This window comes from Aquarana catesbeiana, linkage group LG10 (assembly GCF_042186555.1).
Source record: "Aquarana catesbeiana isolate 2022-GZ linkage group LG10, ASM4218655v1, whole genome shotgun sequence".
Taxonomy (NCBI): domain Eukaryota; kingdom Metazoa; phylum Chordata; class Amphibia; order Anura; family Ranidae; genus Aquarana; species Aquarana catesbeiana.
The window spans coordinates 57160084-57186341 of NC_133333.1; the positions used below are offsets into that span (position 1 = coordinate 57160084).

Genomic DNA, 26258 nt, shown 5'->3' on the forward strand with positions numbered 1-26258 from the left:
TGGGCTGGATGGGATGCTAGATAGGGAGTCTACTGCAACAAGCACAGAGACTTGGAAAATAATAAACGTTTTTGCAGCTCCTGTAGGTCCGGAGGAAAAACAAAACAACTGTGGCACTCAGGTAAGGCTTACAAAATTTATAATGGTGGACTAATGTGTTTCCTGTTTCAGGGAGGAGAAGCCTATCTCTCGGATGCTGCCCTGGAAGAAGATTAGAGAAAATGGTTTCCCCGACTTCAGAGCTGTGTTGAAAATCCCCCAAGTCAAGGAGAGTCTGGTCTTGCAGGTCAGAAGCATGGGACTGTTTTTCCCACGCTGCCAAAAAATGTTGAGCTGCAATGGTCTGAAGTGAGACAGTACAGCATTGCCCTGAAAGGATACCATCGGGCCAAAATGCTCATCCAGGCATGACTAGGGGTAAAAAGGGGTACTCATGGCCTTCCCTGCTGTGCAGAGCAAATAAATAAGTCTTCTGTTCCAGTCACTAAAACATCCAGAGATTACTGTGCTCTAATGTGGCACTCCAGAGTGTCAGCTGCCAAGAGAAGCATGCAGAGAGAATATAAAAATAGCAAGCGCATGCGCGGTAAAGCCACTGAAGAGGAAGCCGTGTGGGTTAAGTAGCAGCTGTGTGAGAAGACTGGGAAAATAGCCCCAAATTAAAACAGATGGCACTCCCGCTCCATATCTGCAGCACACCATTTAAAGTGGCACTTCTATGCCTAAGGCATAGAAGTGCCAGCACCTGGGGACAGAAGTAAGGTCACAAGCCCTGCACTAACTATGGGGTCTTCATCTCTGGGCAGGATTTAAGAGACTAAGCCCAGCACCCATGTCAAACTCGGATGTGCAGGGGAGTTTATGCAGCCACTGCATCTTCATTGACTCTCATAGGTTGAATGCAAGCACATTGTGTCAGATTCTTGCACACTGTATGGGCCTCTGCCCCCATGTGAATGAATCCTTAAATTTTGTAGGGAAACGCAAAGATTGGAAAATGTGCAGAGTATGGAGGCAGTTTCGTGACCAGAGGTTACACCCTCCTCTGCTCCATTGGATAAACCGCTGAACTCCACTGAAAAAATTAAAGCAGGCACCATACAGATTTTTCAGAATGGCATCATTAACATATATTCCTCATTTGCCACCATGATAAATGTGGTGAGATCACTGTACTGAACAAAGCCTGTGCTGAAAGCGCAACTCCACTTCTGTTGAGAAAAAAAAACATTACAAGGATTTTAACAAACTTTGTTGCAGATTCCTACCTTTTGTTATTCTAAAGAAATCACTGTTTGTTCCTCTGTGCCCATGTGCGGAGTGAGTCTAATGGGAGTGGTTTCATAATTATCAACCAGCTGTGCACCTACAGGGCTCTAATGGGGAAAGCTGCTGGGCCTGCATCCCTTTAGATTTCCTATTGAAAGTATCTCACCAAAAATGACATTTTTGTTGCAGGGGGTGCCTGAAATCTGACTTGTATCTTAGTGCAGACGTCTGGGAAAATCAGTGAGCCAATCACCCAAGCAGGAAATTATGTTTCTGGGGGACGTACTGTACATATTTTGTGTACAGAACACCTCCAGGTAGCCATACTGTATTGCACTTTCAGAAAATTACAGAGCTGCGAATAGAAAAAGGTAATTTTTAATAACATTCAATTGTACACCCTACATTATCTTTTCCCCAGGAAAGTGGAGTTACCCTTGAAAGAAGAGCTGTGGGGGTTGGGCTCAGAAAGTTCTACCGCTATCGGCTGCCTGTAGAAAACTACACACACGATTTCTAACAGTTTGAACAGTTTCACACTGGATTACTGAACAGATGTTTAAAGCAGAACTCCGGGCAAAAATAATTTTTCCATGTTCTCGTTGCTTATCTCCTACCTTCACCAAGTTTGCCACCCATGTTCTTCTGAGCTCTGTAGTTCCTCTGTAATAGGCTGCTGAACTTGCTGAAAAACCATTATTGCCTGCTGACATCCTGTTTGTAAGACCACTGGCTGCTATCCCTCTGCTAAGCTCAGCCAGCTGTGTTGAAAATCCCCCAAGTCAAGGAGAGTCTGGTCTTGCAGGTCAGAAGCATGGGACTGTTTTTCCCACGCTGCCAAAAAATGTTGAGCTGCAATGGTCTGAAGTGAGACAGTACAGCATTGCCCTGAAAGGATACCATCGGGCCAAAATGCTCATCCAGGCATGACTAGGGGTAAAAAGGGGTACTCATGGCCTTCCCTGCTGTGCAGAGCAAATAAATAAGTCTTCTGTTCCAGTCACTAAAACATCCAGAGATTACTGTGCTCTAATGTGGCACTCCAGAGTGTCAGCTGCCAAGAGAAGCATGCAGAGAGAATATAAAAATAGCAAGCGCATGCGCGGTAAAGCCACTGAAGAGGAAGCCGTGTGGGTTAAGTAGCAGCTGTGTGAGAAGACTGGGAAAATAGCCCCAAATTAAAACAGATGGCACTCCCGCTCCATATCTGCAGCACACCATTTAAAGTGGCACTTCTATGCCTAAGGCATAGAAGTGCCAGCACCTGGGGACAGAAGTAAGGTCACAAGCCCTGCACTAACTATGGGGTCTTCATCTCTGGGCAGGATTTAAGAGACTAAGCCCAGCACCCATGTCAAACTCGGATGTGCAGGGGAGTTTATGCAGCCACTGCATCTTCATTGACTCTCATAGGTTGAATGCAAGCACATTGTGTCAGATTCTTGCACACTGTATGGGCCTCTGCCCCCATGTGAATGAATCCTTAAATTTTGTAGGGAAACGCAAAGATTGGAAAATGTGCAGAGTATGGAGGCAGTTTCGTGACCAGAGGTTACACCCTCCTCTGCTCCATTGGATAAACCGCTGAACTCCACTGAAAAAATTAAAGCAGGCACCATACAGATTTTTCAGAATGGCATCATTAACATATATTCCTCATTTGCCACCATGATAAATGTGGTGAGATCACTGTACTGAACAAAGCCTGTGCTGAAAGCGCAACTCCACTTCTGTTGAGAAAAAAAAACATTACAAGGATTTTAACAAACTTTGTTGCAGATTCCTACCTTTTGTTATTCTAAAGAAATCACTGTTTGTTCCTCTGTGCCCATGTGCGGAGTGAGTCTAATGGGAGTGGTTTCATAATTATCAACCAGCTGTGCACCTACAGGGCTCTAATGGGGAAAGCTGCTGGGCCTGCATCCCTTTAGATTTCCTATTGAAAGTATCTCACCAAAAATGACATTTTTGTTGCAGGGGGTGCCTGAAATCTGACTTGTATCTTAGTGCAGACGTCTGGGAAAATCAGTGAGCCAATCACCCAAGCAGGAAATTATGTTTCTGGGGGACGTACTGTACATATTTTGTGTACAGAACACCTCCAGGTAGCCATACTGTATTGCACTTTCAGAAAATTACAGAGCTGCGAATAGAAAAAGGTAATTTTTAATAACATTCAATTGTACACCCTACATTATCTTTTCCCCAGGAAAGTGGAGTTACCCTTGAAAGAAGAGCTGTGGGGGTTGGGCTCAGAAAGTTCTACCGCTATCGGCTGCCTGTAGAAAACTACACACACGATTTCTAACAGTTTGAACAGTTTCACACTGGATTACTGAACAGATGTTTAAAGCAGAACTCCGGGCAAAAATAATTTTTCCATGTTCTCGTTGCTTATCTCCTACCTTCACCAAGTTTGCCACCCATGTTCTTCTGAGCTCTGTAGTTCCTCTGTAATAGGCTGCTGAACTTGCTGAAAAACCATTATTGCCTGCTGACATCCTGTTTGTAAGACCACTGGCTGCTATCCCTCTGCTAAGCTCAGCCAGCGGTCTGACACACTCCCTTGTAGTCCTCTGAAAGAACAGGGAGGAGGCAGACATGTATGGGCAGAAGGGGTCTCACAGCCACCGGTCTGTGCCGCCCATGGAGGTGGTGTCCACCTCTCTCTTCCTCCTCCTTCCTGCCAGCAAGCCGCCCCTCCACTGTCCCCGCCGCACCGCCTATCGTTATCTCCGTGCAAAGTGGCGATTATTATTATAAATCAGTTGTATGACACAGCGGGGATGTCCCGATGTGTCAGGTATAGTATATCAGAACACCGATTGCTGATGTCCGCCTCCCTCCGGTATTGGCACAGTGCGCCAGCATAATACAAGGAGGCGGAACATCAGCGATCGGTGTTCTCATATAATACCCAATACCGCGGGAGAGCCCTGCTGTGTCATACAAGCAATGTCTAATAATAATAATAATAACAGTAATAATAATCTCGGCTTTACACTGGTGGTCCCTGACATTCGGCACTGGTTTGCATTTATAAGGCTATAACCTACCATACCATGTGTTATGTATGGCTTGCTGGCTGCAGAATGAGGGGTGTGATTTATGAAGTGGGCGAGTTCACAGGGGGGTGGGTGTACTAATGGGGGATTTTTTGAAAATCCCAGAGTTCTGCTTTAACCTCCCTGTCGGTATGATTATATCAGATTTTTGTGTCTCAAAGCGGTACAATTATTTTGCATAGAAATTTGGCATTTTATATTGTAGGCCTGCAATAACACACTTAAATCTGTCCAAACAAGAGTCTAGTAGATATCCGGGTATGATAAAGTTTGAAACACAAAATCATAAATTATAATATAATAAATAATTATAAAAAATAATAATATAATAATAAAATTAATTTCCCCACGATTTACTATCGCTCAATTATGCAAGTGTTCTGATTTATTATCGCTGTTTTCTAGCTGGTCTAAAACCACTTTTGACGTAAAGGGACACTTTTTGGTTGCTATGGACAATCTCCAGTTTCCAGGCAGAAAGAACACTATATATCATATAAAACTGCATGCAGGGCATTGGACAAAGCACTGGGGACAAAAGGGATGTGAAATAATTTCATACGGTAATGTAATCTGTAAGATTACACTGTACTGTATTATGATTTTTCACTTTATTGAATTTGCTGCTGGGCTCTGCCCCCGTGTGTCGCGACGCTCAAAGGGAACGGAGCCCGGCACAGAGGCATCGGGCGGAGGACAGAGCCCGCGGACACAGTGGGGGGGACATCGCAGGATCCTGGAATGCAATCCCAAGTGTGGCTCGGCGTTACCACTAATGGTGCTGAAATTTAACCCCAAGCCAGACTCGGGAAAACCGCCAGGGAGGTTAAGAAATACACAAAGGTCACCAAGAATATACATGCCTCCTGCATTTATATAATTGCTTATCCTGGTGTTCAGCTTTAATTTTTTTTATATTATTGGCTTAAAAGGTTTATATTTTCAAATAAGGCTCTATTTACTAGGCGTCTAGAATCGCATCGATTCTGCCTGCTATTCCAGAATCGTGGCAAAATGCGGCACACAATTGCGATGTCATTACTTGTTAATGGCACCCCACTGCGATTTTGCAGTGGCTAGCAGGCAATAAACCGTGCTGCAATCACAGAAAAATCACAACGTGCTACACTGTCACCCAAAAGAAGCTCATACTCCTTTTTGAGCGACAGCGTAGCGTGTTGCGATTGGGGTGCCATTAACAAGTAATGGCATCGCAATTGCGCCCGCATTTTGCAGCAATTCTGGAATCGCGGCGATTCCACCCAAGATTCCAAACGCCTAGGTGTGAATGGAGCCTGATAACCAAAAAGACATCATAAAAAGGAAAGCATGTGCAGCGACCAGGGGGAAGATCTCAATAAAGTACTTGTTGCAGAAAATTACAAAACTTCTATAGGAATATAGCTATAGACATACCTCTGCAGCTCCATGTTTCCATCTAGCTCATCACCTATTCTGCGTAAGCACTCACTCAGGTTCTTCATAGATGGGTTTGTCGACTCCACTGCTCTGAGCTCTGGAACTTCTGCATTGGCTGCCACTGGGTTTCGCTGAACCCGATCCACAATAAACCTGGAAGGGAAAGGAATAGAAAATTGCAAGTTAGACTTACCGGTAACTTGTTTTCCAATAGGCTTTCAGGACAGCACCCGAGAGATCATGGCTCCTCCTCCCACAGGAAACACCTCATCAATTAGGTCTTTAAATTGGAATCCTCCACGTTGCCTCATCAGTTGTTTGTAGAGAACTCCAGCCCCAGCTGCAACACATAAGTGACAGTTATATCATAGTATTACAGCATTAGCATAAACAAAGGGCGGGTTACTGCTGTCCTGAAAGCCTATTGGAAAACAAGTTACCGGTAAGTCTAACTTGCAATTTTCCAAATCGTCTTTCAGGACAGCACCCGAGAGGATAATCGAGACTTACTCCATTTAGGGTGGGACAACAGCCTGTAAGACTTTCCTTCCAAAAGCCTGGTCCCCAGCCGTCATGAGATCTAACCTATAATGACGGGCAAAGGTTGTCAGACTTGTCCAAGTAGCTGCCTTACAGATTTGTTCGGGGGTGGCGCCAGCTTTTTCTGCCCAACTCACCGCGGAAGCTCTTGTAGAATGAGCCCGGACATTTAATGGACTCTCCAGACCTGTAAGGGAATAGGCTTCTGAGATAGCCATTCTTAACCATCTGGCAATGGTTGCTCTAGAAGCTTGTCTTCCTTTTTTATTACCGGAAAATAAAACAAACAGAGCATCTGAACATCTAAAGTCTTTAGTGTTTTCCAAGTAACTCAAGACTGCTCTTTTAACATCCAGGGTATGGAATTCTTCTTCCTTCTTACCCGATGGATTAGAACAAAAGGTAGGAAGTATTATTTCCTGAGTTCGATTCTGGATCGAAGCGACCTTCGGCAAAAAATTAGGATCCGTCTTCAGAACAATTCGGTCTGAAAAAATGGAAAAGAAAGGCTCCCTGATTGATAAGGCTTGCAGCTCACTGACTCTTCGAGCTGTTGTAACAGCCACTAAAAATACTGTTTTCAAAGTAATAAATTTCAGGGAGGCTAAATTAATGGGTTCAAAAGGTTCCTTGGTCAGGGCCTGTAGAACAACCGATAAGTCCCATGCTGGACAGTTTTTGATTACCACTGGTCTAGACCTGGTAAGAGCTTTGAAGAATCTTATTACTAGGGGTTCTGATGAAATGGATTTTTCCAGGAATACCCCCAGCGCAGCAACCTGAACTTTGAGGGTGCTGACCGCTAAGCCCTTGTCCGCCCCTTCTTGCAGAAACTCAAGCACAGAAGAAACTTGTTTTGGAGATCTGTCAGATGCTGTGCACCAGGAGTTGAAGATTTTCCAGACTTTGGAATAGATTGCTCTTGTAACCTTCTTTCTACTAGACAGAAGGGTAGCTACCAACCTATCCGAGAAACCTTTCCTCTTCAAGAGCTGCTCCTCAGTAGCCAGGCCGTGAGCTTTAGTTTTGCTACTTCCTGGTGAAATAGAGGACCTTGTAACAGAAGGTCTTTTCTTAACGGAAGGTGCCAGTAAGGTTCTTGTTGCATCTGGAGAAGGGATGAAAACCAAGGCCTTTTTGGCCAGAAAGGAGTGATGAGAATCACTGTTGTCTCCTCCTTCCTGATTTTCGCTATGACCCGAGGGATAAGCTGAAACGGGGGGAATGCGTAACATAGGTGAAACTTCCAATCTTGTGCCAGAGCATCCACTCCCAGTGATGTCTCGTTCCTGTCCAGGGAGAAGAAGCGAGACATTTGCGAGTTTTCCTGGGTGGCAAAGAGATCCACTCTTGGGCGCCCCCATTTCTGCACTATTAACTGGAAGACTTCTGGATTCAATTGCCACTCTGCTTCTAAAATCTGGTTCCTGCTTAGGAAATCCGCCACTCTGTTTAGGGTCCCTTTTAAATGGACCGCGGATAAGGACAGAGTATGGAGCTCTGCCCAACTCAGAATGCCTTTTGCCAAACTCTGCAGAACCTTGCTTCTGGTTCCCCCTTGTCTGTTTATGTAAGCCACCGCCGTGGCGTTGTCTGACAGGATCTGAGTATGTTGCCCCTGGACTTCTTTCGCAAAGGTCAGTAAGGCCATTTCTATAGCTTTTAGTTCCCTCCAATTTGAGGACCTCAGGGCATCTCTTGTGTCCCACGAGCCCTGGGCCCACCGGCCGCTCATATGAGCCCCCCAACCCCAGGAACTGGCATCTGTTGTCAACCTCACCTGAGTTGGGAAGGACCATAACAGCCCCTCTGAGAACCTTGTCTGGTTCTTCCACCACCACAGACTTCTTTTTACTGAAGTAGGGATCTTCACTAATGAATCTAGTGAATCCTGCTGGTGATTCCAGGTTTTTAACAGGAAACTTTGCAGAGGTCTGAAATGGAGCTTTGCCCACTGGATGGCCGGAATGGAAGAGGTCAGGGTTCCCAATGCTGACATAACCTTCCTGATGGACAGAACTTGATTGGACTGTAGCAATGACACTACTTGAATCAACTTTTTCTGTTTTTCCTCTGGAAGAAAAATTTTTTGTTCTAAAGAGTTGATACGGAAACCCAGGAATAATACTTCCTGTGAGGGAATCAGATTTGATTTTTGAAGGTTTAAAATCCACCCCATGGATTCTAGATGAACACGGGCTCTGAGCAAGTTTTCTTGAAGACCTTCTCTGGTCTGGGCAAAAAACAGCAGGTCGTCCAGATAAGGAATAACTGAGATCCCCTCTGGACGCAGAGGCGCCAGAGCTTCGGCCATTATTTTCGTGAAGACCCTTGGGGATGATGACAGACCAAACGGGAGTGCTCTGAATTGCAGATGTACCACCTTCTTCCCTTCTTTCAGTGCTAACCTCAGATATTTCTGCGACCTGGCGGCAATAGGAATGTGGAGGTAGGCATCTTGTAAATCTATCGATGCCATATAGCACCCTTGGTACAGGAGGTTTCTTACTGAAAATATTGAATCCATCCGAAACCTTCTGTATTCTACCGATTTGTTCAGCATTTTGAGATTCAGGATAAGACGGAACTTTCCTGAAGGTTTCTGAACCAGAAAGACGTGTGAGTAGAACCCCTGGAAGAACTCCCCCGCTGGGACCGGAACAATGACTCTCTGATTTTTCAGTTCCTGAATTAAGGACTTCATGGCGAGAGCCTTGACTGCGTCCCTTGGGACGTTTGTCACCAGGAATCTTCTTGGAGGTTCTTCCGTGAATTCTATCACATACCCCTGGGAGAGCATTTTTACAACGAATTGATTTGAGGAAATGGCTCTCCACTGAGGAAGAAACTCCTGTAGTCTTCCCCCGACCTTGACAGAGTCATTGTGGTTTTGCGGAGGCCGCAGGAGGATTGAAGAGCACTCCACCCCTACCTTTGGGCTTCGGAGAAGACCATGACTTCCTCTTGCCCTGCATTTTCCCTTCCTGCTGACCTTTTTGGGGCCGAAAGAAACGCTTACGGGTTTGCATCTGTTTCTTCCTAACTGAAAACGACTTTTTCTTATCTGCCGTTCGGTCAAGAATGGACTCCAGCTCTGAACCAAATAGCAGATCACCCGCAAACGGAATACCACACAATCTATTTTTAGATGCAGCATCTCCTGGCCACGTCTTCAGCCATAAGGCCCTTCTGGCAGAATTTGTCAAAGCTGCTGACCTTGCTGACATGCGGATAGATTCCGCAGACGCATCTGCAATATATGATATTGCTGCCGACAGGGTTGAAAAAGAGTCTAGAATCTCCTGTTTTGAGGAATCTGCTATGACATGGGCTTTCAACTGGTTAACCCAGTGATCTAAGTTCCTTGCAACACAGGTTGTTGCCATTGCTGGTTTCAGATTGTGCATTACTGATTGCCAGGTTCTTTTAAGAAGCAGGTCCATCCTTTTGTCCATGGGCTCCTTCAGAGTGCCCATATCCTCAAAGGCTAGGTCCGTAGACTTAGAGACCTGGGAAAAGGCAGAGTCCAATTTTGGAACCTTATTCCATATAGAATCTGGATTTTCTTCAAATGGAAATCTTTTCTTGTGAGCCCGGGAAAAGAAAGGCTTTTTCTCAGGTTCCAGCCACTCTTTTTTAATCATATCAGTGATAACTGAATGGACTGGAAAAGAACGACCTTTTGAATCTCCTAAACCAGCATACATGCGGTCATGCAGGGAGAGTTCCTTCTTTTCCTCTTCTATCCCCAAAGTGGCATGGATTACCTTCAGGAGTCCTCCCACCTCTTCTAGTGACAATTTGTATTTAGAAGTGGTATCTGATTCATTTTCCTCCTCCTCAGAATCTGTATCATCTGGAGCGAGGGAAACGGACCCTTGAGAAGCGTCCTGGGATATTGGACCCCCAAAAATTATTTGAGAACCGCTCTGGGGTTCTGAAGATGGCTGCGGAACCAGAGGATCCCTAGAGGGACCTGGCTCCTCTCTTAGGTTTGACCTAAAAGCTTGAAAGGTGGCCCGGAGCTCATCCTTTATTGTTGACACTAAGTCGCCACAAACGGATGGAGTCTCCTCTTTGACCAAATTTGTAATGCACTCTGCACAAAGCGTTTTGGTCCAAGCATCGCCTAATTTTTCTTTGCAAACAGGGCACCTTTTCTTGACTGGTTGGGCAGAACCTTTGGCCTGGACAAACAGAAAAGAGACAAGCAACCACGCTTAAAAGGCTGTAATACAGCGCAAATAATACACCCAGGTGCACTAAGGAAGAAACCTCTCATTTCCATGTGCCCAGCAAGCCACCACCACCTAATCCCCTGTTGTAGGGCAGATAACTAAATCTAGCCACTGCAACATACCTTCTGAGAGGGGGGTGGGGGGGGGGAAGGGGTGAGTAACCCCCCCACAGGAGAAAACGGCCCAGGGTAATAGAGGACACAGTCCCTTACCTTAGCCTTGCTGGCGCCTTGGCTTGCCCCCTTCTCCGCTGCATCGCTATCCATAGCTGTCTGCGGTGCGTGGTAGAACGACCGGTTCCAGATTCGAAAACGCCGCTGCGCTGACCTGGAACCGGAAATAAGGCGCCAGGTGACCCTGCCCTCTCCCACTGCGCTTTGCGCCGGAAATGACGCACGCGCCGACCCGGAAGTGCTGCCTGGACGTGGCTGAAGCGCTCTTCTGCCACCAGCAACATGGCGGCCGCCACCGCTCGTTCCCTCTGTAAAAAGGGAACAGAGGACGGCCACCTGCAGGCCAAAAAAATTTTTAGACAGCACCCCCGGACGTACAGGCTCTCCCCGAGCACGGAAGAGGGAGAGGGAGCCCACGGGACCATCCATATAAGAGGCAAGTGGGAGGCTCACTCTCCTAGCCTAAAAAGACCTATCAGGTGAGAACCTGTGTCTCCCAGGATAACCTGAGAGATCATGGCTCCCACCAGAGGTGTTCCTCCAGCTGGAGGAAACACAAAAAACTGATGAGGCAACGTGGAGGATTCCAATTTAAAGACCTAATTGATGAGGTGTTTCCTGTGGGAGGAGGAGCCATGATCTCTCGGGTGCTGTCCTGAAAGACGATTTGGAAAACACTGTTTTACTCAAACAAGTCAATAGCAATTTTTTGAAGAGCACTAGGACATGTATCAAGTGACTATTAAAATAAAATACCACGCTTTCATAAAGATCTCTTCATCATGCAGCATGGATACCATTCAAAGAACACCTAGCATTTTTCTAAATGAATGCAAGGTTTTCTCCGGCTGGGGGCGGTGGAGAAGCTGGGCAGTGTGGTCTGGATCCCTAGCTCGTCAAATAGTGATCAATCATGCAGAGCTGCTACACCCGTGGTTACTATGCAGCTAGATATGTGCTTGCAAGGGGACCAAGATGACAGCAAGGATCACTTTAGTAGCAGTGGCTATTACAGTGATTCTCTGCTTGTACAGAGATTGGTTCAAGCTGGGCAAGTAACAATACAAACCATGCCTGGAATTCAGCTTTATATTTCCCATAACAGCCATTATAAAATATCTTCAATTTCAGGTACAGCACAGTTTTTACAAAATTGATACCCACTTGTTACAAGAAAGACATACATAGTGTTTTGGACCAGATGAAAACAATGTGACAAATTTGCGAAAGTAAAGAAACTGGGTACGAGTAAAAATGTAAAATTACAAAACTACCAATAATTCTCTTGCCAAACAAAAGCGACAGGATTCCTCCTGACGCAAAATACTCTGGCAACTTTATCGACACATACGTGAGACAATGTATGATAAAAATTCACCTGTTTATTACAAAGGAATTAAAAACACATTTACATTATAGCTAAAATCCATAAGGCGATAAACCTAGATGGGAAGGACCGATATATACACCATAAGATGATAAAAAACAGACACCTTAAATCAAGTAAATTGAGTCAAACAATGTAGTACAGGTGCGCTTGTCCAAATCTAGGCGGTCAACTCGTTTTGTTCAAAACATAGCTTCTTTGGGACCCTGGGGTATGGAATATTAAAATGGCTGAAATTTCATGCGTCGTGCAAAAAATCTTGGGGTCAGAAGCAGGGGCCTCAGATCTACAACAGTCCAGTACATCTATCCACTGGGGTCAGGAATTTTGTAGGACAACCCAAATGGTTTAAGGTGGTTCTTCATTACATATGCCAAAAAGTGCTTAACGTAACGCCAGTCTGCACATCATCAATACAGTTCCCAGAAACTCAGAAAAACCACAGGACTACCCTCTGAGTGTAACCCACATACGAATTGAGGGGAAGGAGAAAGGACACGTGCTCTATGTGTAACAGGGATCCTTCAATAGCAACAGGATACATTTAGCCCACTTATGTAGTCAAGATAGAATATAGTCCTAGATATGGTGGTGTTTTTTATAAGATACGGGCAGTGGAGGGCGGTACTGACTACATAAAGTGCATCGGGAAAGTATTCACAGCACTTCACTTTTTCCACATTTTGTTGTTACAGCCTTATTCCAAAATGGATTACATGCATTATTTTCCTCAAAAATTCTACAAACAATACCCCATTATGACAAAATGAAAGAAGTTTTTTGAAACCTTTGCAAATTTATTAGAAATAAACAAAAAAAACAAAACAAACAAAAAAAAAAAAAATCACATGTACATAAAAGTGTCAAAACCTGCTTACCAGACAATGATTAAGATGAGCATCAAATCGCTAATCATAGGCAATGTGGGTGTCACACTCCAACAAGTAAAACGAAGCCTCTATAGGATCAGTCATCCAACGGGAGATAATCACCATTCATATAGTTTCCCAAGTCCGGGCAGGAGTCATAGGATATCAAACCTCAACATTTCAGCAATCCCCAAGACATAAAAGGAAAAAAGCAAGGCAGCAAACAATAGTGAAGCCCTTACCATGATCTTTTTTACTGCATAACTAAGTGAACTACTAATAAATGTTTCCTTTTGCCTTACGGGCTTCACTATTGTTTGCTGCCTTGCTTTTTACTTTTAAGTCTTGGGGAATGCTGAAATGCTGAGGTTTGATATCCTAGGACTCCTGCCCGGACTTGGGAAACTATATTAATGGTGATTATCTCCCGTTGGATGACTGATCCTATAGAGGCTTTGTCTGGTAAGCAGATTTGACACACACTGGAAGCAGTGAAGGGCTCTTCATATTTTCTTCATCTTCAATGAATGAACTCTTTATGGTTGAATAAGCGCTGCATTTTGGACTATATTTTATCTTGTTTGGTTATCAACGAACTGTGCGGGCTGCTATTTCACATTTTATAGGTTTTATTCGCTTAACGCTGATACCCACCTACCCTTTGTTTTACATGTAGATAAGTATTCATAGCCTTTGCTCAATACTTTTTTGAAACACATTTGGCACCAATTTGGCCTTAAGCCTTTTTTGAGTATGATGCTACAAGCTTGGCACACCTATTTTTGGGCAGTTTCTCCCATTCTTCTTTGAAGGACCTCCATCAAGTTGGATGGGGAGTGCCAGTGCATAGCCATTTTCAGATCTCTTCATAGATGTTCAATTGGGTTCAAGTCTGGGCTCTGGCTGGGCCACTCAAGGACAGTCACAGAGTTGTCCTGTAGCCACTCCCTTGTTATCTTGGCTGTGTGCTTAGGGTAGTTGTCCTGCTGGAAGATGAACGTTCACCCCAGTCTTAGGTCCAGAGACCTCTGGAGCAGGTTTTCATCAAGGATGTCTCTGTACATTGCTGCATTCATCTTTCCCTCGATCCTGACTAGTCCCCCAGTTCCTGGTGCTGAAAAACATCCCCACAGCATGATGCTGCCACTACCATGCTTCACTGTAAGGATAGTATTGGCCAGGTGATAAGCAGTCCCTGGTTTCCTCCAGACATGACACTTGCCATTTAGGTCAAAGAGTTCAATCTTTGTTTCATCAGACCAGAGAATTTTTTTTTTCACCTGGTCTGAGTCCTTCAGGTGCCTTTTGGCAAACTCCAGGCGGGCTGTCATGTGTTTTTTACGGTGGAGTGGCTTCAGTCTGGCCACTCTACCATACAGGCCTGATTGGTGGAGTGCTGCAGTGATGGTTGCTCTTCTGGAAGGTTCTCCTGTCTCCACAGAGAAATGCTGGAGCTCTGTCAGAGCGACCATCACATACTTGGTCACCTCCCCGACTAAGGCCCTTCTCTCAATCGCTTAGTTTGACGGCCCACTCTGGGAAGAGTCCTGGTGGTTCCAAACTTCTTCCATTTACGGATGCTGGAGGCAACTGTGCTCATTGAAATCTTCAATGCCGCAAACATTTTTCTGTACCCTTCCCCAGATCTGTGCCTCAATACAATTCTGGCTCTGAGGTCTACAGGCAATTCCTTGGACTCCATGGCTTGGTTTGTACTCTGACATGCACTGTTAACTGTGGGAACTGATACAGACAAGTGTGTGCCTTTCCAAATCATGTCCAATTAACTGAATTTACCACAGGTGGACTCCAATGAAGTTTTAGAAACATCTCAAGGATGATCAGTGGAAACAGGATCCACCTGAGCTCAATTTTGAGTTTCATGGAAAAGGCTGTGAATACTTATGATTTTTTTTTTGTTTTTTTATTTTTAATAAATTTGCAAAGATTTCAAAAATACTTCTTTCAGATTGTCATTGTGGGGTATTGTTTGTAGAATTCTAAAGAAAATAATGAATTTAATCCATTTTGTAATAAGGCTGTAACAAAGTGTGGAAAAAGTGAAGTGCTGTGAATACTTTCCGGATGCACTGTAAGCGAGCTACATGTTGCTTAACCACTTAAGGACCGGAAGGATGTACCCCCTTAATGACCAGGCCATTTTTTACGATACGGCACTTTGTCGCTTTAACTGACAATTGCGTAGTCATGCGACGCTGTACCCAAACAAAACTGATGTCCTTTTTTTCCCACAAATAGAGCTTGGTGGTATTTGATCTCTGCGGTTTTATTGTTTGCACTATAAGCAAAAAAAGACAGACAAATTAAAAAAATATATATTTTTTTACTTTTTGCTATAATAAATATTAAAAAAAAAAAAACCAAACAATTTCTTTATCAGTTTAGGTCAATATGTATTCTTCTACATATTTTTGGTAAAACAAAAAAAAAAAAAAAATTGCAGTCAAGGATATTGCTACTACTAAGATTGCACCTAAATCAACCATTTATGGGATCATCAAGAACTGCAAAGAGAGATTGGCCAACAATAATAGTGGTCAATCCTCAAGAGACGGGTGAACAAAAAAAAAAAAAAAAAACACCCCACAAATTCTGACAAACTCCAAGCATTGATTATGCAAGAATGGGCTGCCATCAGTCAGGATATGACCCAGAAGTTAACTGTTAGCATGCCAGGGCGAATTGGAGAGGTCTTGAAAAAAGAAGGGTCAACACTGCAAATATTGACTCTTTGCATAAACTTAAAGCGGTTGTAAAGTCTCAAGGTTTTTCACCTTAATGCATTCTATGAATTAAAGGTGAAAACCCTCCTGTCCTGCAGCAGCCCCCTTTTTACCTACCTGAACCCAATCGTTCTAGCGACGTAGACGAGCACAGCAGCTCGAGCTGCTGTCTTGGGTCCACATTGGATAGATTGATAGCAGCAGGAGCCATTGGCTCCCGCTGCGGTCAATCAAATCCAGTGACACAGAGTAAGCGCTTCTCCGAGAGGGCACCCGACAAAGAGGAGCAGCCAGGGGGACCGACGGGGGACCCCAGCAAAGAAGGATTGGTGCCGCTCTGTGAAAAACCCTTGTGCAGAGGAAGCAAGTATGACACGTTTGTTATTTAAAAAAGAAAACCTAACTTTTACAGTCAATTTAATGCAATTGTCAATAAAAGCTTTTGACACTTATGAAATGCTTGTAATTAGACTTCAATATAGTAACATCTGACAAAAATATCTGAAAACACAAGCAGCAGACTGTGAAAAAACAGGGTTATTACCTGTTAACTCTGTTTTCCAAGATGGCTTACAGAGAGGCTCTTCCCACCTTGTACACGAAACACATGATCCATATTATAAAAGACCACCCATAGGCCATGGCCCCTCAGTATTAACAAATAACTGAAGGCAGGGATAAAATAATAAACACGGTCATTGGTGTAACCATATTAGCTTTACATAATTATTGCTAAAAAACAAGGGGGGGGGGTGTGGACACGACTGACACCGTCCTGGAAGATTCCTGGAAAAGAGCGTTAACAGGTAATAACCCTGTTTTTTCACAGTCATCTTCTAGGACAGCTTAGAGAAAGGACCAAATAAAACTACCTGATCAGGGCGGGACCACAGCCTGCAGCACTTTACTGCCGAACGACTGGTCTTGATTTGCAAGCACATCCAGCCTATAGCGCTTTACAAAACACATGAAAGCTGGACCAGGTTGCCGCTTTGCATATCTGGAGGGGCGAAGCTCCGGCTCTTTCAGCCCAAGATGTAGATACTGCTCTTGTGGAATGAGCGTTGACTCCTGTTGGTGGTGGTAGAGATGCTGTCTTGTTGGCTTCTATGATTGCCGATTTCTTCCACCTGCCGATAGTATTTTTGCACTTTTACCTTTGTTGGAACCGGCGAACAGTACAGACAGACTCATGGAGGATCTCCACTCCTTGGTGCACTCGATATACGCAATAACACATCTTCTCACGTCTATATTATTAAGCTTGGCCTCCTTATTTTTACAATTACCACAAAAAGACAGAACTACTATTTCTTCCAATTGGTGGAGGCTACTTTGGGCAGGACAGCAGGGTCAAGAGAAAAGATAAACTTGTCCTGAGATATTATGCAAAATGGTTCCGCCATTGAGAGGGCTTGAATTTCTCTGACCCGCCTAGCAGATACAAGTGCCACTAAAAGGACTGTTTTTAGGGGCAAAAGTTTTATAGAGCAGTCTTCCAGTGGCTCAAATGGCTTCCTGCAAAGACTCTGCAGTACCGCCGATAAATCCCAATAGAGGAACCTCCAACATTTGGGAGGCCTGTTTTGACTTATAGCTGTGAGAAACCTTTTGATTACGGGTTCTTATACTAGCCCATGATTAAAGGGGTTGTAAAGGCATTTTGTTTTTTTTTAAACTAACAAACATGTTATACTTAACCTCCACTATACAGATCGTTTTGCATAGAGTGGCCCCGAACCTGGTCCCTCGGCGGCTGTCTAAGCTCCTCCCCGCAAGAACTAACCACCTTCATGCGAGCTCTCTCGCATGGTGTTTAGTTCTTGCGGGCGCGCTCCCGTGATACATCCGGCAGTAGCGCGAGCTACTGGCTGGGCTGATTTCAATCAATCCACTCTAGCCAATCAACGGCCAGGCTGAGCTGCGAAGAGGACAACGGGGGCGAGTGTGGCAGGTGAACGGGCCCAGGTAAGTAAAACGGGGGGGGGGGGGGTGTTGGGGCGCGATATTGTCGGATGTTTTTTCACCGTAATGCATAAATGCATTACGGTGAAAAAACGCGAGTCTTCACAACCCCTTTAAGGAAGCTTGATAGAGTCATACCTGTACCTTGAGGATACTGACTACAAGGTTTGGGTCTGCACCTGCTTGGATGAATTCTAGAACCCCTGGGATCATAGGTCTGAGATTCTGTTTATTGTAAGCCAAACTTTTTCCAGATCTTGTTGTATATAGTATTGGCGGCAGCTTTCCTGTTTTTAAGGATAGTAACTATTACTCCTCCTGACAGCCCCTCTAAAAGGTCCCTTTCAGTAGCCAGGCTGTCAGAGAGAGACGGTCCACCTGCGGATGATTCACTGTTCCCTGGTGAATGAGGTCGGGCATGGAGGGGGGTCTCCAAGGATCCATGGTGCTGAGTTTTAACAGTCCTGGGAACCAATCCCTCAGAGGCCAAAACGGGGCAATTAGAATGACTTTCGCCCTTGAGGCTCTTATCTTTCGTAGAATTTTTGGTATGAGCATAAATGGAGGAAACGCATACATTAGGTCTGCTCCCAAGGTTGCGATAGGGCATCTATGCCCATACTGAGCTGAACCCTTTGAAGGGAGAGGAACCGGCCTACTTTCCTGTTTACTCTAGTCGCAAACTCCCCCATTTTGCCACAATTAGTTTGAACACGGGTTGATTTAAACACCATTCTGTCTGCAACAGTTTCCCTGCTTTAGTTCTCCTTTCAGGTGCACAGAAGATAGGGATAGAAGATTTACTTACGCCCATCCCAGAATCTTTTCTGCTATATTCATTAGGCCAGCTGCTCTCGTACCCCCGTTTGTTGATATAGCTCACGTTAGGTATATTGTCCGAGAAGACTTGTACGCGTTTTCCCATCAGGGTAGGGCCGAAAGCCACTAAGGTCTTCTGAGTAGCTTTTAGCTCTTTCGCATTGGAAGAGAAGTGGTCTAATTGATTGTTCCAGACCCCTTGCACCTTGTACTCGCATCCGTGGTGACTGTCACTGGAAGGTGTTGCGACCAAAGACAACCAACCGAAAGATTTTCTGCATTTAGCCACTACCTGACTGACAGTTTTATTTCCTGAGGGATCTTCGCCCCGGCTTGGGAGCGACTCCTCCTTCCCATTTCAGATCGAGAGCATAAAGAACTACAGAGCTATCATGTGAAATTGGGCCCATTGAACCCCTGGGATGGCCGCCGTCATCAAACCAAGAATCCTCATGTTTTGTATTGAGGTCTCCGCACAAGCACAGAGGTCGCTGGCCTCAAATTATCCTCATGATTTTTTTTTTCCCCCATCAAAAAGATTTTGGATAACGTTGAATTTATTGTGTACACCAGGAATGTTATTTTTTGGGTAGGGACTAGCTGCGACTTTTCCCAATTCACCAGCCAGCCCAGCTGCTGGAGGCGTACGATGGTCCTGTTCATGTTCTGTTCCACTTCTTTCGCGGAATCTGCAAATATCAATAGGTCGTCTAAGTAAGGGATTATTTGAATCCCCTCCGCCCTCAGAATTTGCAGCTCTTCCGCCAACACTTCCGTAAAAATGTGTGGCGCTGACGTTAGGCCGAACGGCAGAGAGTTAAATTGGAAGTACAGGGTTTTGAACTTGTTCTTCACTGCGATTCAAAGGTATTGTCTGGACTCTATTCAAATCGGGATTTGCAGATATGCATCCCTTAGATCTAATGAAGCCATAAAAACTCCTGTGGTCAATCAACAACTCCATGGTGGTGTAAATCGACTCCATCTTGACCGTTTGTATTTGACGAAAGCGTTGACCTGTTTCAAATTTAGGATCAGCCCATATTTTCCTGATGGCTTTTTCCTGAGGAAGACATGGGGATAAAATCCACCCTTCCTTTGATTTGGCGGGATGTAAGTTATCACATCCTCCTCGAAGATAGTTTGAAGGAGAGAAGACATGGCAACCGCTTTTTCTTTCTCTCTTGGTAAAATTGTGGGAATAAATTATTGAGGACAACCCACTAATTCTATTCTGTATCTGTGATTGATAAGATCCAGAATAAAATTGTTGCTGGAAATGGCCTGACATTGTGGCAAGAAAGCCCCCGATCTTCCCCCCCCCCCACCTGGCCGGCTTGGTGCCCCCTGCAGCAAGCTTCTGTCTGAGGAGCACTCAAAAGGAGGGAGGGGCTAAGAGCAGCAAAGAGGGACCCGAGAAGAGAAGGATCCGGGCTGCTCTGTGCAAAACCACTGCACAGAGGAGGCAAAGTATTACATGTTTGTTTTTTGGTTTTGTTTTGTTTTTTAAACAAGCCTTTACGATCACTAACACAAACACCCACGACCAGGACCTGTAATGCCCTATGTGACTCAACCCTATAACTAGAGAGCGGTTACACCAGCTGAAATGATCCAGGATAAGTAGGCTACCACCTGCTATGAGAGACCAGCCTGCTGTCGGCACGCTACCACCAGGGATGGACTCATCTGAGCACACATCCTCCTGCACCAAGACGGCACCTTACACTGAAGGTACAAACAGGGAGACGAGAGGGGGTCCCTTCTTACACAACCATGAGACCCTAGAGGAGGAGCCCTGGATGACCCAAGCCAACCAGCTCCCAGAAGCATTGTCCCTGTCAGAGGCACCTGGCCACCGGGAGGCCCCTGCTACCTAGCACGTAGGCCAGACAAAATAACCAACTTGCTTGAAGTTTCTCTCTGGTCAGAGAAAAAAAACCACAATACTGAGGGGCAATGGCCTATGGGCGGTCTTTTATAATGTGGATCACGTATTTCCTGTACTAGGTAGGAGGAGCCTCTCTCTCTCTGTAAGCCGTCCTGGAAGATGACTGGGAAAATTTATATTTGTGTCATTCTGAAAACGTTTAGCCAGGGCTGTAGATGATATGATCCTTTATTTAGCAGGGACAAGATTTAGAACATGGACTGAAGTGAAGGTCTCTTTAGCATTTCACAAAGGGGATGCCCAGAAAGAAAGTCACTAGGAGAGAAATTAAGGGTCAGGGGCACCGGTAGGGTGCAAAACTACATCCCCTGCATCATCAGCATTGTTCATTTTGGCAGCAAATTTCAATTTGGTTTTAGTACTAAAATGGCATTTTAGTTTTAGGCTTCTGCAATTGTTTTAGTCGTATTTAGTCGACCAAATCTCCAGTACATTTTAGTCGACAAACTCATTTTAGTCATCTAAAATCGAACGAGTGTAATTAAATTGTAATGTATTAGTTAACATTTCTCTACAATTTCCAAGCTTATTATATACTGCTGGAGTGAAAAATCTAATATATTATTGTTGGTATTGAGGTATGAACATGTTCTACAGACCAGTGTTAATTTTGAAGTTAAATTTAAATTTAGTTTTAGTCTTAATCTTTTGACTAAAACGGCATTTTAGTTTTAGTCCCATTTTAGTCTAGAGTAAAATGCCATTTTAGTTTTAGTTGTATTTTAGTCATCTCAGTTGTTTTAGTCATATTTTAGTTGACTAAAATAGTATTCATTCAGTCGACTAAATTATTTATTTATTTATTTATTTATTTCAGGTACTTATATAGCGCCGTCAATTTACGCAGCACTTTACATTTACATTTTACATTCACATCAGTCCCTACCCTCAAGGAGCTTACAATCTAAGGTCCCTAACTCACATTCATACATACTGGGGACAATTTAGACAGGATCCAATTAACCTACCAGCATGTCTAAGGATTAACTGGGCCAAGTCAATTCTTTTCCCCCTAGATGAGGGAGCCATCCATGGGGCGGCCTCCACTCCTCTCCGCTTGGATGAGGAATTTCGTTATTTGGGGGTCCAGATGACGAAACATCACTCAGACTTCTTGGGGAAAAATCTGATGCCTGTTTTGTCGACCCTTAGATCCAAGTGTTCAATATGGTCAAATTTGCCACTAAATTTGATAGGCCGCATTAACCTACTAAAAATGATCATACTACCCAAATTTATTTATTCAGAAACTGCCCGATATGGATCCCAGTCAGCTTCTTCAAAGAGATAAATAAATGCATAGGTTCCTTTATATGGAATGGGGCGATACCGCGGTTGGCCAGATCCACGCTCTGGCTATCTGCCCATCTGGGCGGATTAGCCCTACCTAATTTTCAAGTTTACTACTGGGCAGCGGTGCTAGTGACAGTCCAGTGGTGGTACCAGGGGGCTAGATCTAATGCGGCGGTGTGCCTAGAGGCGAACTGCTTGGGCTCCCTCGCTGGGCTCCGCAGCTTCCCATACAGGGGTCCGAGGGCATATGAGATGACACCGGGACCAACCAGGGTGACGTGGTGGGGGAGGACCGAGGGCATATGAGACGACACCGGGACCAACCAGGGTGACGTGGCGGGGGAGGACCGCTGCCCGGCGGCGCTTTTTGTGGCCGGATCAGTAGGCTCCGGCACAGCCTTTGTGGGGCAACCCCACCCTATCACAACTTCGTTCCATTCCGGATCCACAGTTGTGGGCCAGGTTTGGCATTACGACACTGGACCACATCATGCCCCAGGCTGCCTTACTGAAGTTTGTGGATCTGAAGGTTAAATATAATCTACCAACCTGGATGGCATTCAGATACCTACAGCTTAAACATGCCACTAGAGCCCAATCACACTCAAAGCTGATCCTATAGAGGAACTATTGGCTCCAGGAGATCTAACCAAGCCTCTTTATACACTGTATGGTGCGTTATTGGGCAATGAGTCCCCCAAGATAGAACATTTATGGGAGACATGGCACAGTGATATACCCTCACTAGTTAGGGAGGGATGGGAGGACTGCCTGAAATATGGCCCCAAATTAGTTATCTCCTCTAGAGATAAGTTAATACAGGTAAAATTTTTGCATAGGATTTATTATACGCCCCAAAGACTTCACAGGATGTACCCAAAGACCCTGTGTGTCCCAGATGTAAAGCACATATAGGAACCTTCTTCCACATGTTCTGGGACTGTCCTGTAATTTCCACTTACTGGAGGAAGGTCTTTGGGGAAGTTAACTCCAGACTGCAACTGGCACTCCCAATGTCACCTGAGTTGGCATTACTGGGAGTTCACGATGACGAACAAAGACCACATCATTTAAAACTACTAATTGCATACCTATTTTTTTATGCAAAAAAAGAAATCCTTCTCAAATGGATTCTGTTAGACCCCCCCTCCATCTCCTCCTGGAAGGCACTGATCAAAGCTGCATTACCCATGTATAGGATTACATATTTAAACAGAGGCTGTAAGTGGAAATATGAAAAAGTTTGGGCTCCATGGACCTCTGACTAGCATACTGGTGAGGACATCACATTCTAAGATAGGTAACTGTAAAAAGGTATACTACTAGTCAACTGTGCAGATTGTCTTAACCTAGTCCACATGCTACCCTGTATGCGAACTTTTGATGCATGTTGTACTTGCTCACTGTATTTTCTGGACCTGTATGTACACAAATGTATTCCATGTGATATGTACTGTACCTATGGATATGCTTTTTTATTCAACCTATATGACAACAATAAAACACCTTTGTTTGTTAAAAAAAAAAAAAAATTTAACACCGATCATCAGGCTTTCACAAGGCAAGCATGTAGAAGGAAGTGACCTCAGCCAATCTTGCAAATTACAAAATCTCTCAATAGAGGGATAGGGCTTGAAAAAAGTCAACCACCACAAAGCGTATAACCAAGCTTAATGGAATGGGACTTCATTGCGGAGAGGTTAGTGGAAATGAATGATATACCATTCTCAAAGACAGATTACTACTAGGGTAGCAATTGGATGCACAAGGGGTGCAGCAATACCACAAGGGGCAGCTATAAAAGATGCTTGACCCAAAGGTCTAGAGTGGAAACTGCCAGGAAGAGCCTGAGCTTCCAAGCTGCAAGGAGATATACCAAAAGGCCCCAGCATACTTGCAAAAGAAGATTATGTATGTGTATGGGATCAGGGTGGATAAAAAAAAAATTAATGATTTAAAAAATTTTTAATTAAATCTTTAGGACTTTCATCAAATTTATTTGAATAAAATGCTTTTGGGAGTAAAAATCTAAAGATGGGTTTTATTAACTAAATTAATAATTTAGTTTATTCACAATTAAATGGATCTTGGTTTTGTAGCATAAGGTGTGCAATATTTACATTTTTGGTAAACTCATTCAATGAATCCAAGCTCTGCAAGCTGAGATAACATGTACTGCATTGATGCATGCATTCACACAATTTCACAGTAACCATGAGATAAAACAGTTCAGGAATATTCCTTTATCCCATTGTTTTGCAAATCTATGTACACTACATCTATGTATGATTGAATCGGTTTTGATATCGCTGTTTTAGTAACCTGACAGCTTATTCTAAATAGGAAACCTTCATTTTGTTTGCAAATGTTAAAGATTCTAACAGCAAGAATAAGTTCTTACATTTAAAGAGCACCTGTCATTTCAGATCCATCATAGAAGCAACTGTTAGCGGGCATCCACTCACCTGCTTCCGCCATGTCGTTTTGTCACTGCCACATCACCAGCCATCCCACTAAAAAGAATGGGACTGTCGGTGAGTCAACAAGAGAGGAGCCTCTGCTGCGGGACAGAGATGACAGTTGCTCTTTAAAAATGATGATTTAAATCAACTTTATTTAAATCCACCCTGTATAGGACCAACGTGTGCGTTCGCCTTTGCATAGGAGCATGGGGGGATAGAGGCGCTTTAAATGTGATTTATTTATTGGTGGGACACTGGTATGCTGTGACAGGTGTTGACGTGAGACTGGTACAGAGATTGATGGGACACTTGGACAGATGGTGCTTGGTGTACTATGGGGGGATGGCTGCAGTCTGTGTGATCTCTGTGTAGCTGAACACTAAAATCATCAGTTACACAGAGAACATAACAGGCTGCAGCATAACCCTCCCACCCCCCCGCACTGAGCTCGGCAGGAATACTGACACAGACACATGTCTGTTTACACTGTGATGGCTTTGATTGGACACAGCCATCACATGATCGTGAGGTCCAATCACAGCACCCATGTCCCAATCTGTGATGTGGTGTGGTTGAGCCACTGCATGGCCCTGAGGCCCTGCGAAGCGCACATTCTGACGAAACGGTCCAGTCAGAAAGGCGAAGCACCCACCCGGTCATTTACGTGCAGTGGCCAGGAAAGTGAGGGGTTAAAAAAAAATAAAAAATACACACACAGGACACATGGCACATATGTGTATTGAAGCAGGCCCATTTAAGCTTGTAAAAAACCATTAAAACTATTGCTTCATGTGTTTTATACATTACTAGCAAGAATTTTTGTTCCTACCCTACGCACGTGCAAAACCATACCAGCATACAATTAAAATGTGTAGACTAGAGCTGAAAACAATTTGTGTGGAGTGCCCACATCACACAGAAAATAAAAGGCAAAATGCATTTCCAAAAATACAGTAAAATATTTTACAGATATACAGTTTGTACATACTTCACAAAGTTACAGTATCAGTAAAATTACAGTGGTCAGAGTATGAGTGTATACTCGTTTTGAAAGATGATATAGTTGCATACTAGCCCGACATGTTTCGCAGTTTTGCTTTTTCAAGGGATATGCAAACTGAAAGGTGGTATCATCCAACACTCTTATACTTTCTAAAAAGATAGAAAATTATAATAGATAACAAATAAAGTACATTATAATGGCAAAGACAATACACAAATGTGTAATTTTACATAAAGATAAGTGCAATGTCCATCTAAAACAGCAATAAATAGAATGCTTACCCCCATGAGACCCCCGGCTCGGTTGGGCCCCCGTACACACCAACCACAAACGCTAGAACACCGATAGGGCCAATATAATGCAATCACAGGGGACAGAAGGGTAAAACTATATGTGGGATAAATACAATGTATCAGAAAGAGGCTATTTGGTAATATAGAGAGTAGATGTATGTTTAAGTACATATTCATGAGATAAAATACTTGTTTATAGAAACTTATTATTGTTCATCACGAAACATGCAGAGAACACGCAAAGGGGCAGCTGGTTAGCTCAAGGAAAAGGGGCTATTAAGTACTTACTCTATATATTTTTCAAGCAAACCTATGGAGGGACGGCAATCTTCAACACACCTGCTAGTGATGGTTGCAGGGGATGGTTCAGAACTGCTGATGAATGAAACAAACATTTATGTGTATATGTATGGGGATAAAATGAAGTAGAATAACTATAAAGTGAAATGAATATTGATTTAGAATGAAAGTATAGATATAAATCATTCATTGGGGTGTCTGAATAGTAAAAGACACTTAGTCTCAGTAGATTCATATGGAAGAGTAGATCAACAGATTGGATACTCTTGTCCTCAGAGTGTGAAAAACGGATTAGTACTGTGTGACACAGGGTAAGAAAGAAGACTTGATGTAAAGCAATGTAAAAGGAAAGAAACTTAAGTAGAGCAGTGTATGGTATCACTTACCAGTCACCAACACTGCTAGGAGAGAGTTCCACCCTCCGGCTCTGACAGAGAACACTGTCAGATAAGCCGGCTTAAGTGCTGT

At 44.0% G+C, this 26258-nt stretch overlaps 1 protein-coding gene across 1 annotated transcript in view; it reads right to left on the reverse strand.

Annotated features, from left to right (window-relative positions):
• The window catches only part of BAX (BCL2 associated X, apoptosis regulator), a 106050-nt gene that overhangs the window by 30288 nt on the left and 49504 nt on the right, over positions 1–26258 (reverse strand). Inside the window, exon 3 of the mRNA XM_073602233.1 lies at positions 5751–5906. Within this exon, the coding sequence (XP_073458334.1) occupies positions 5751–5906 (156 nt within the window). The remainder of the gene's footprint in view (positions 1–5750; positions 5907–26258) is intronic.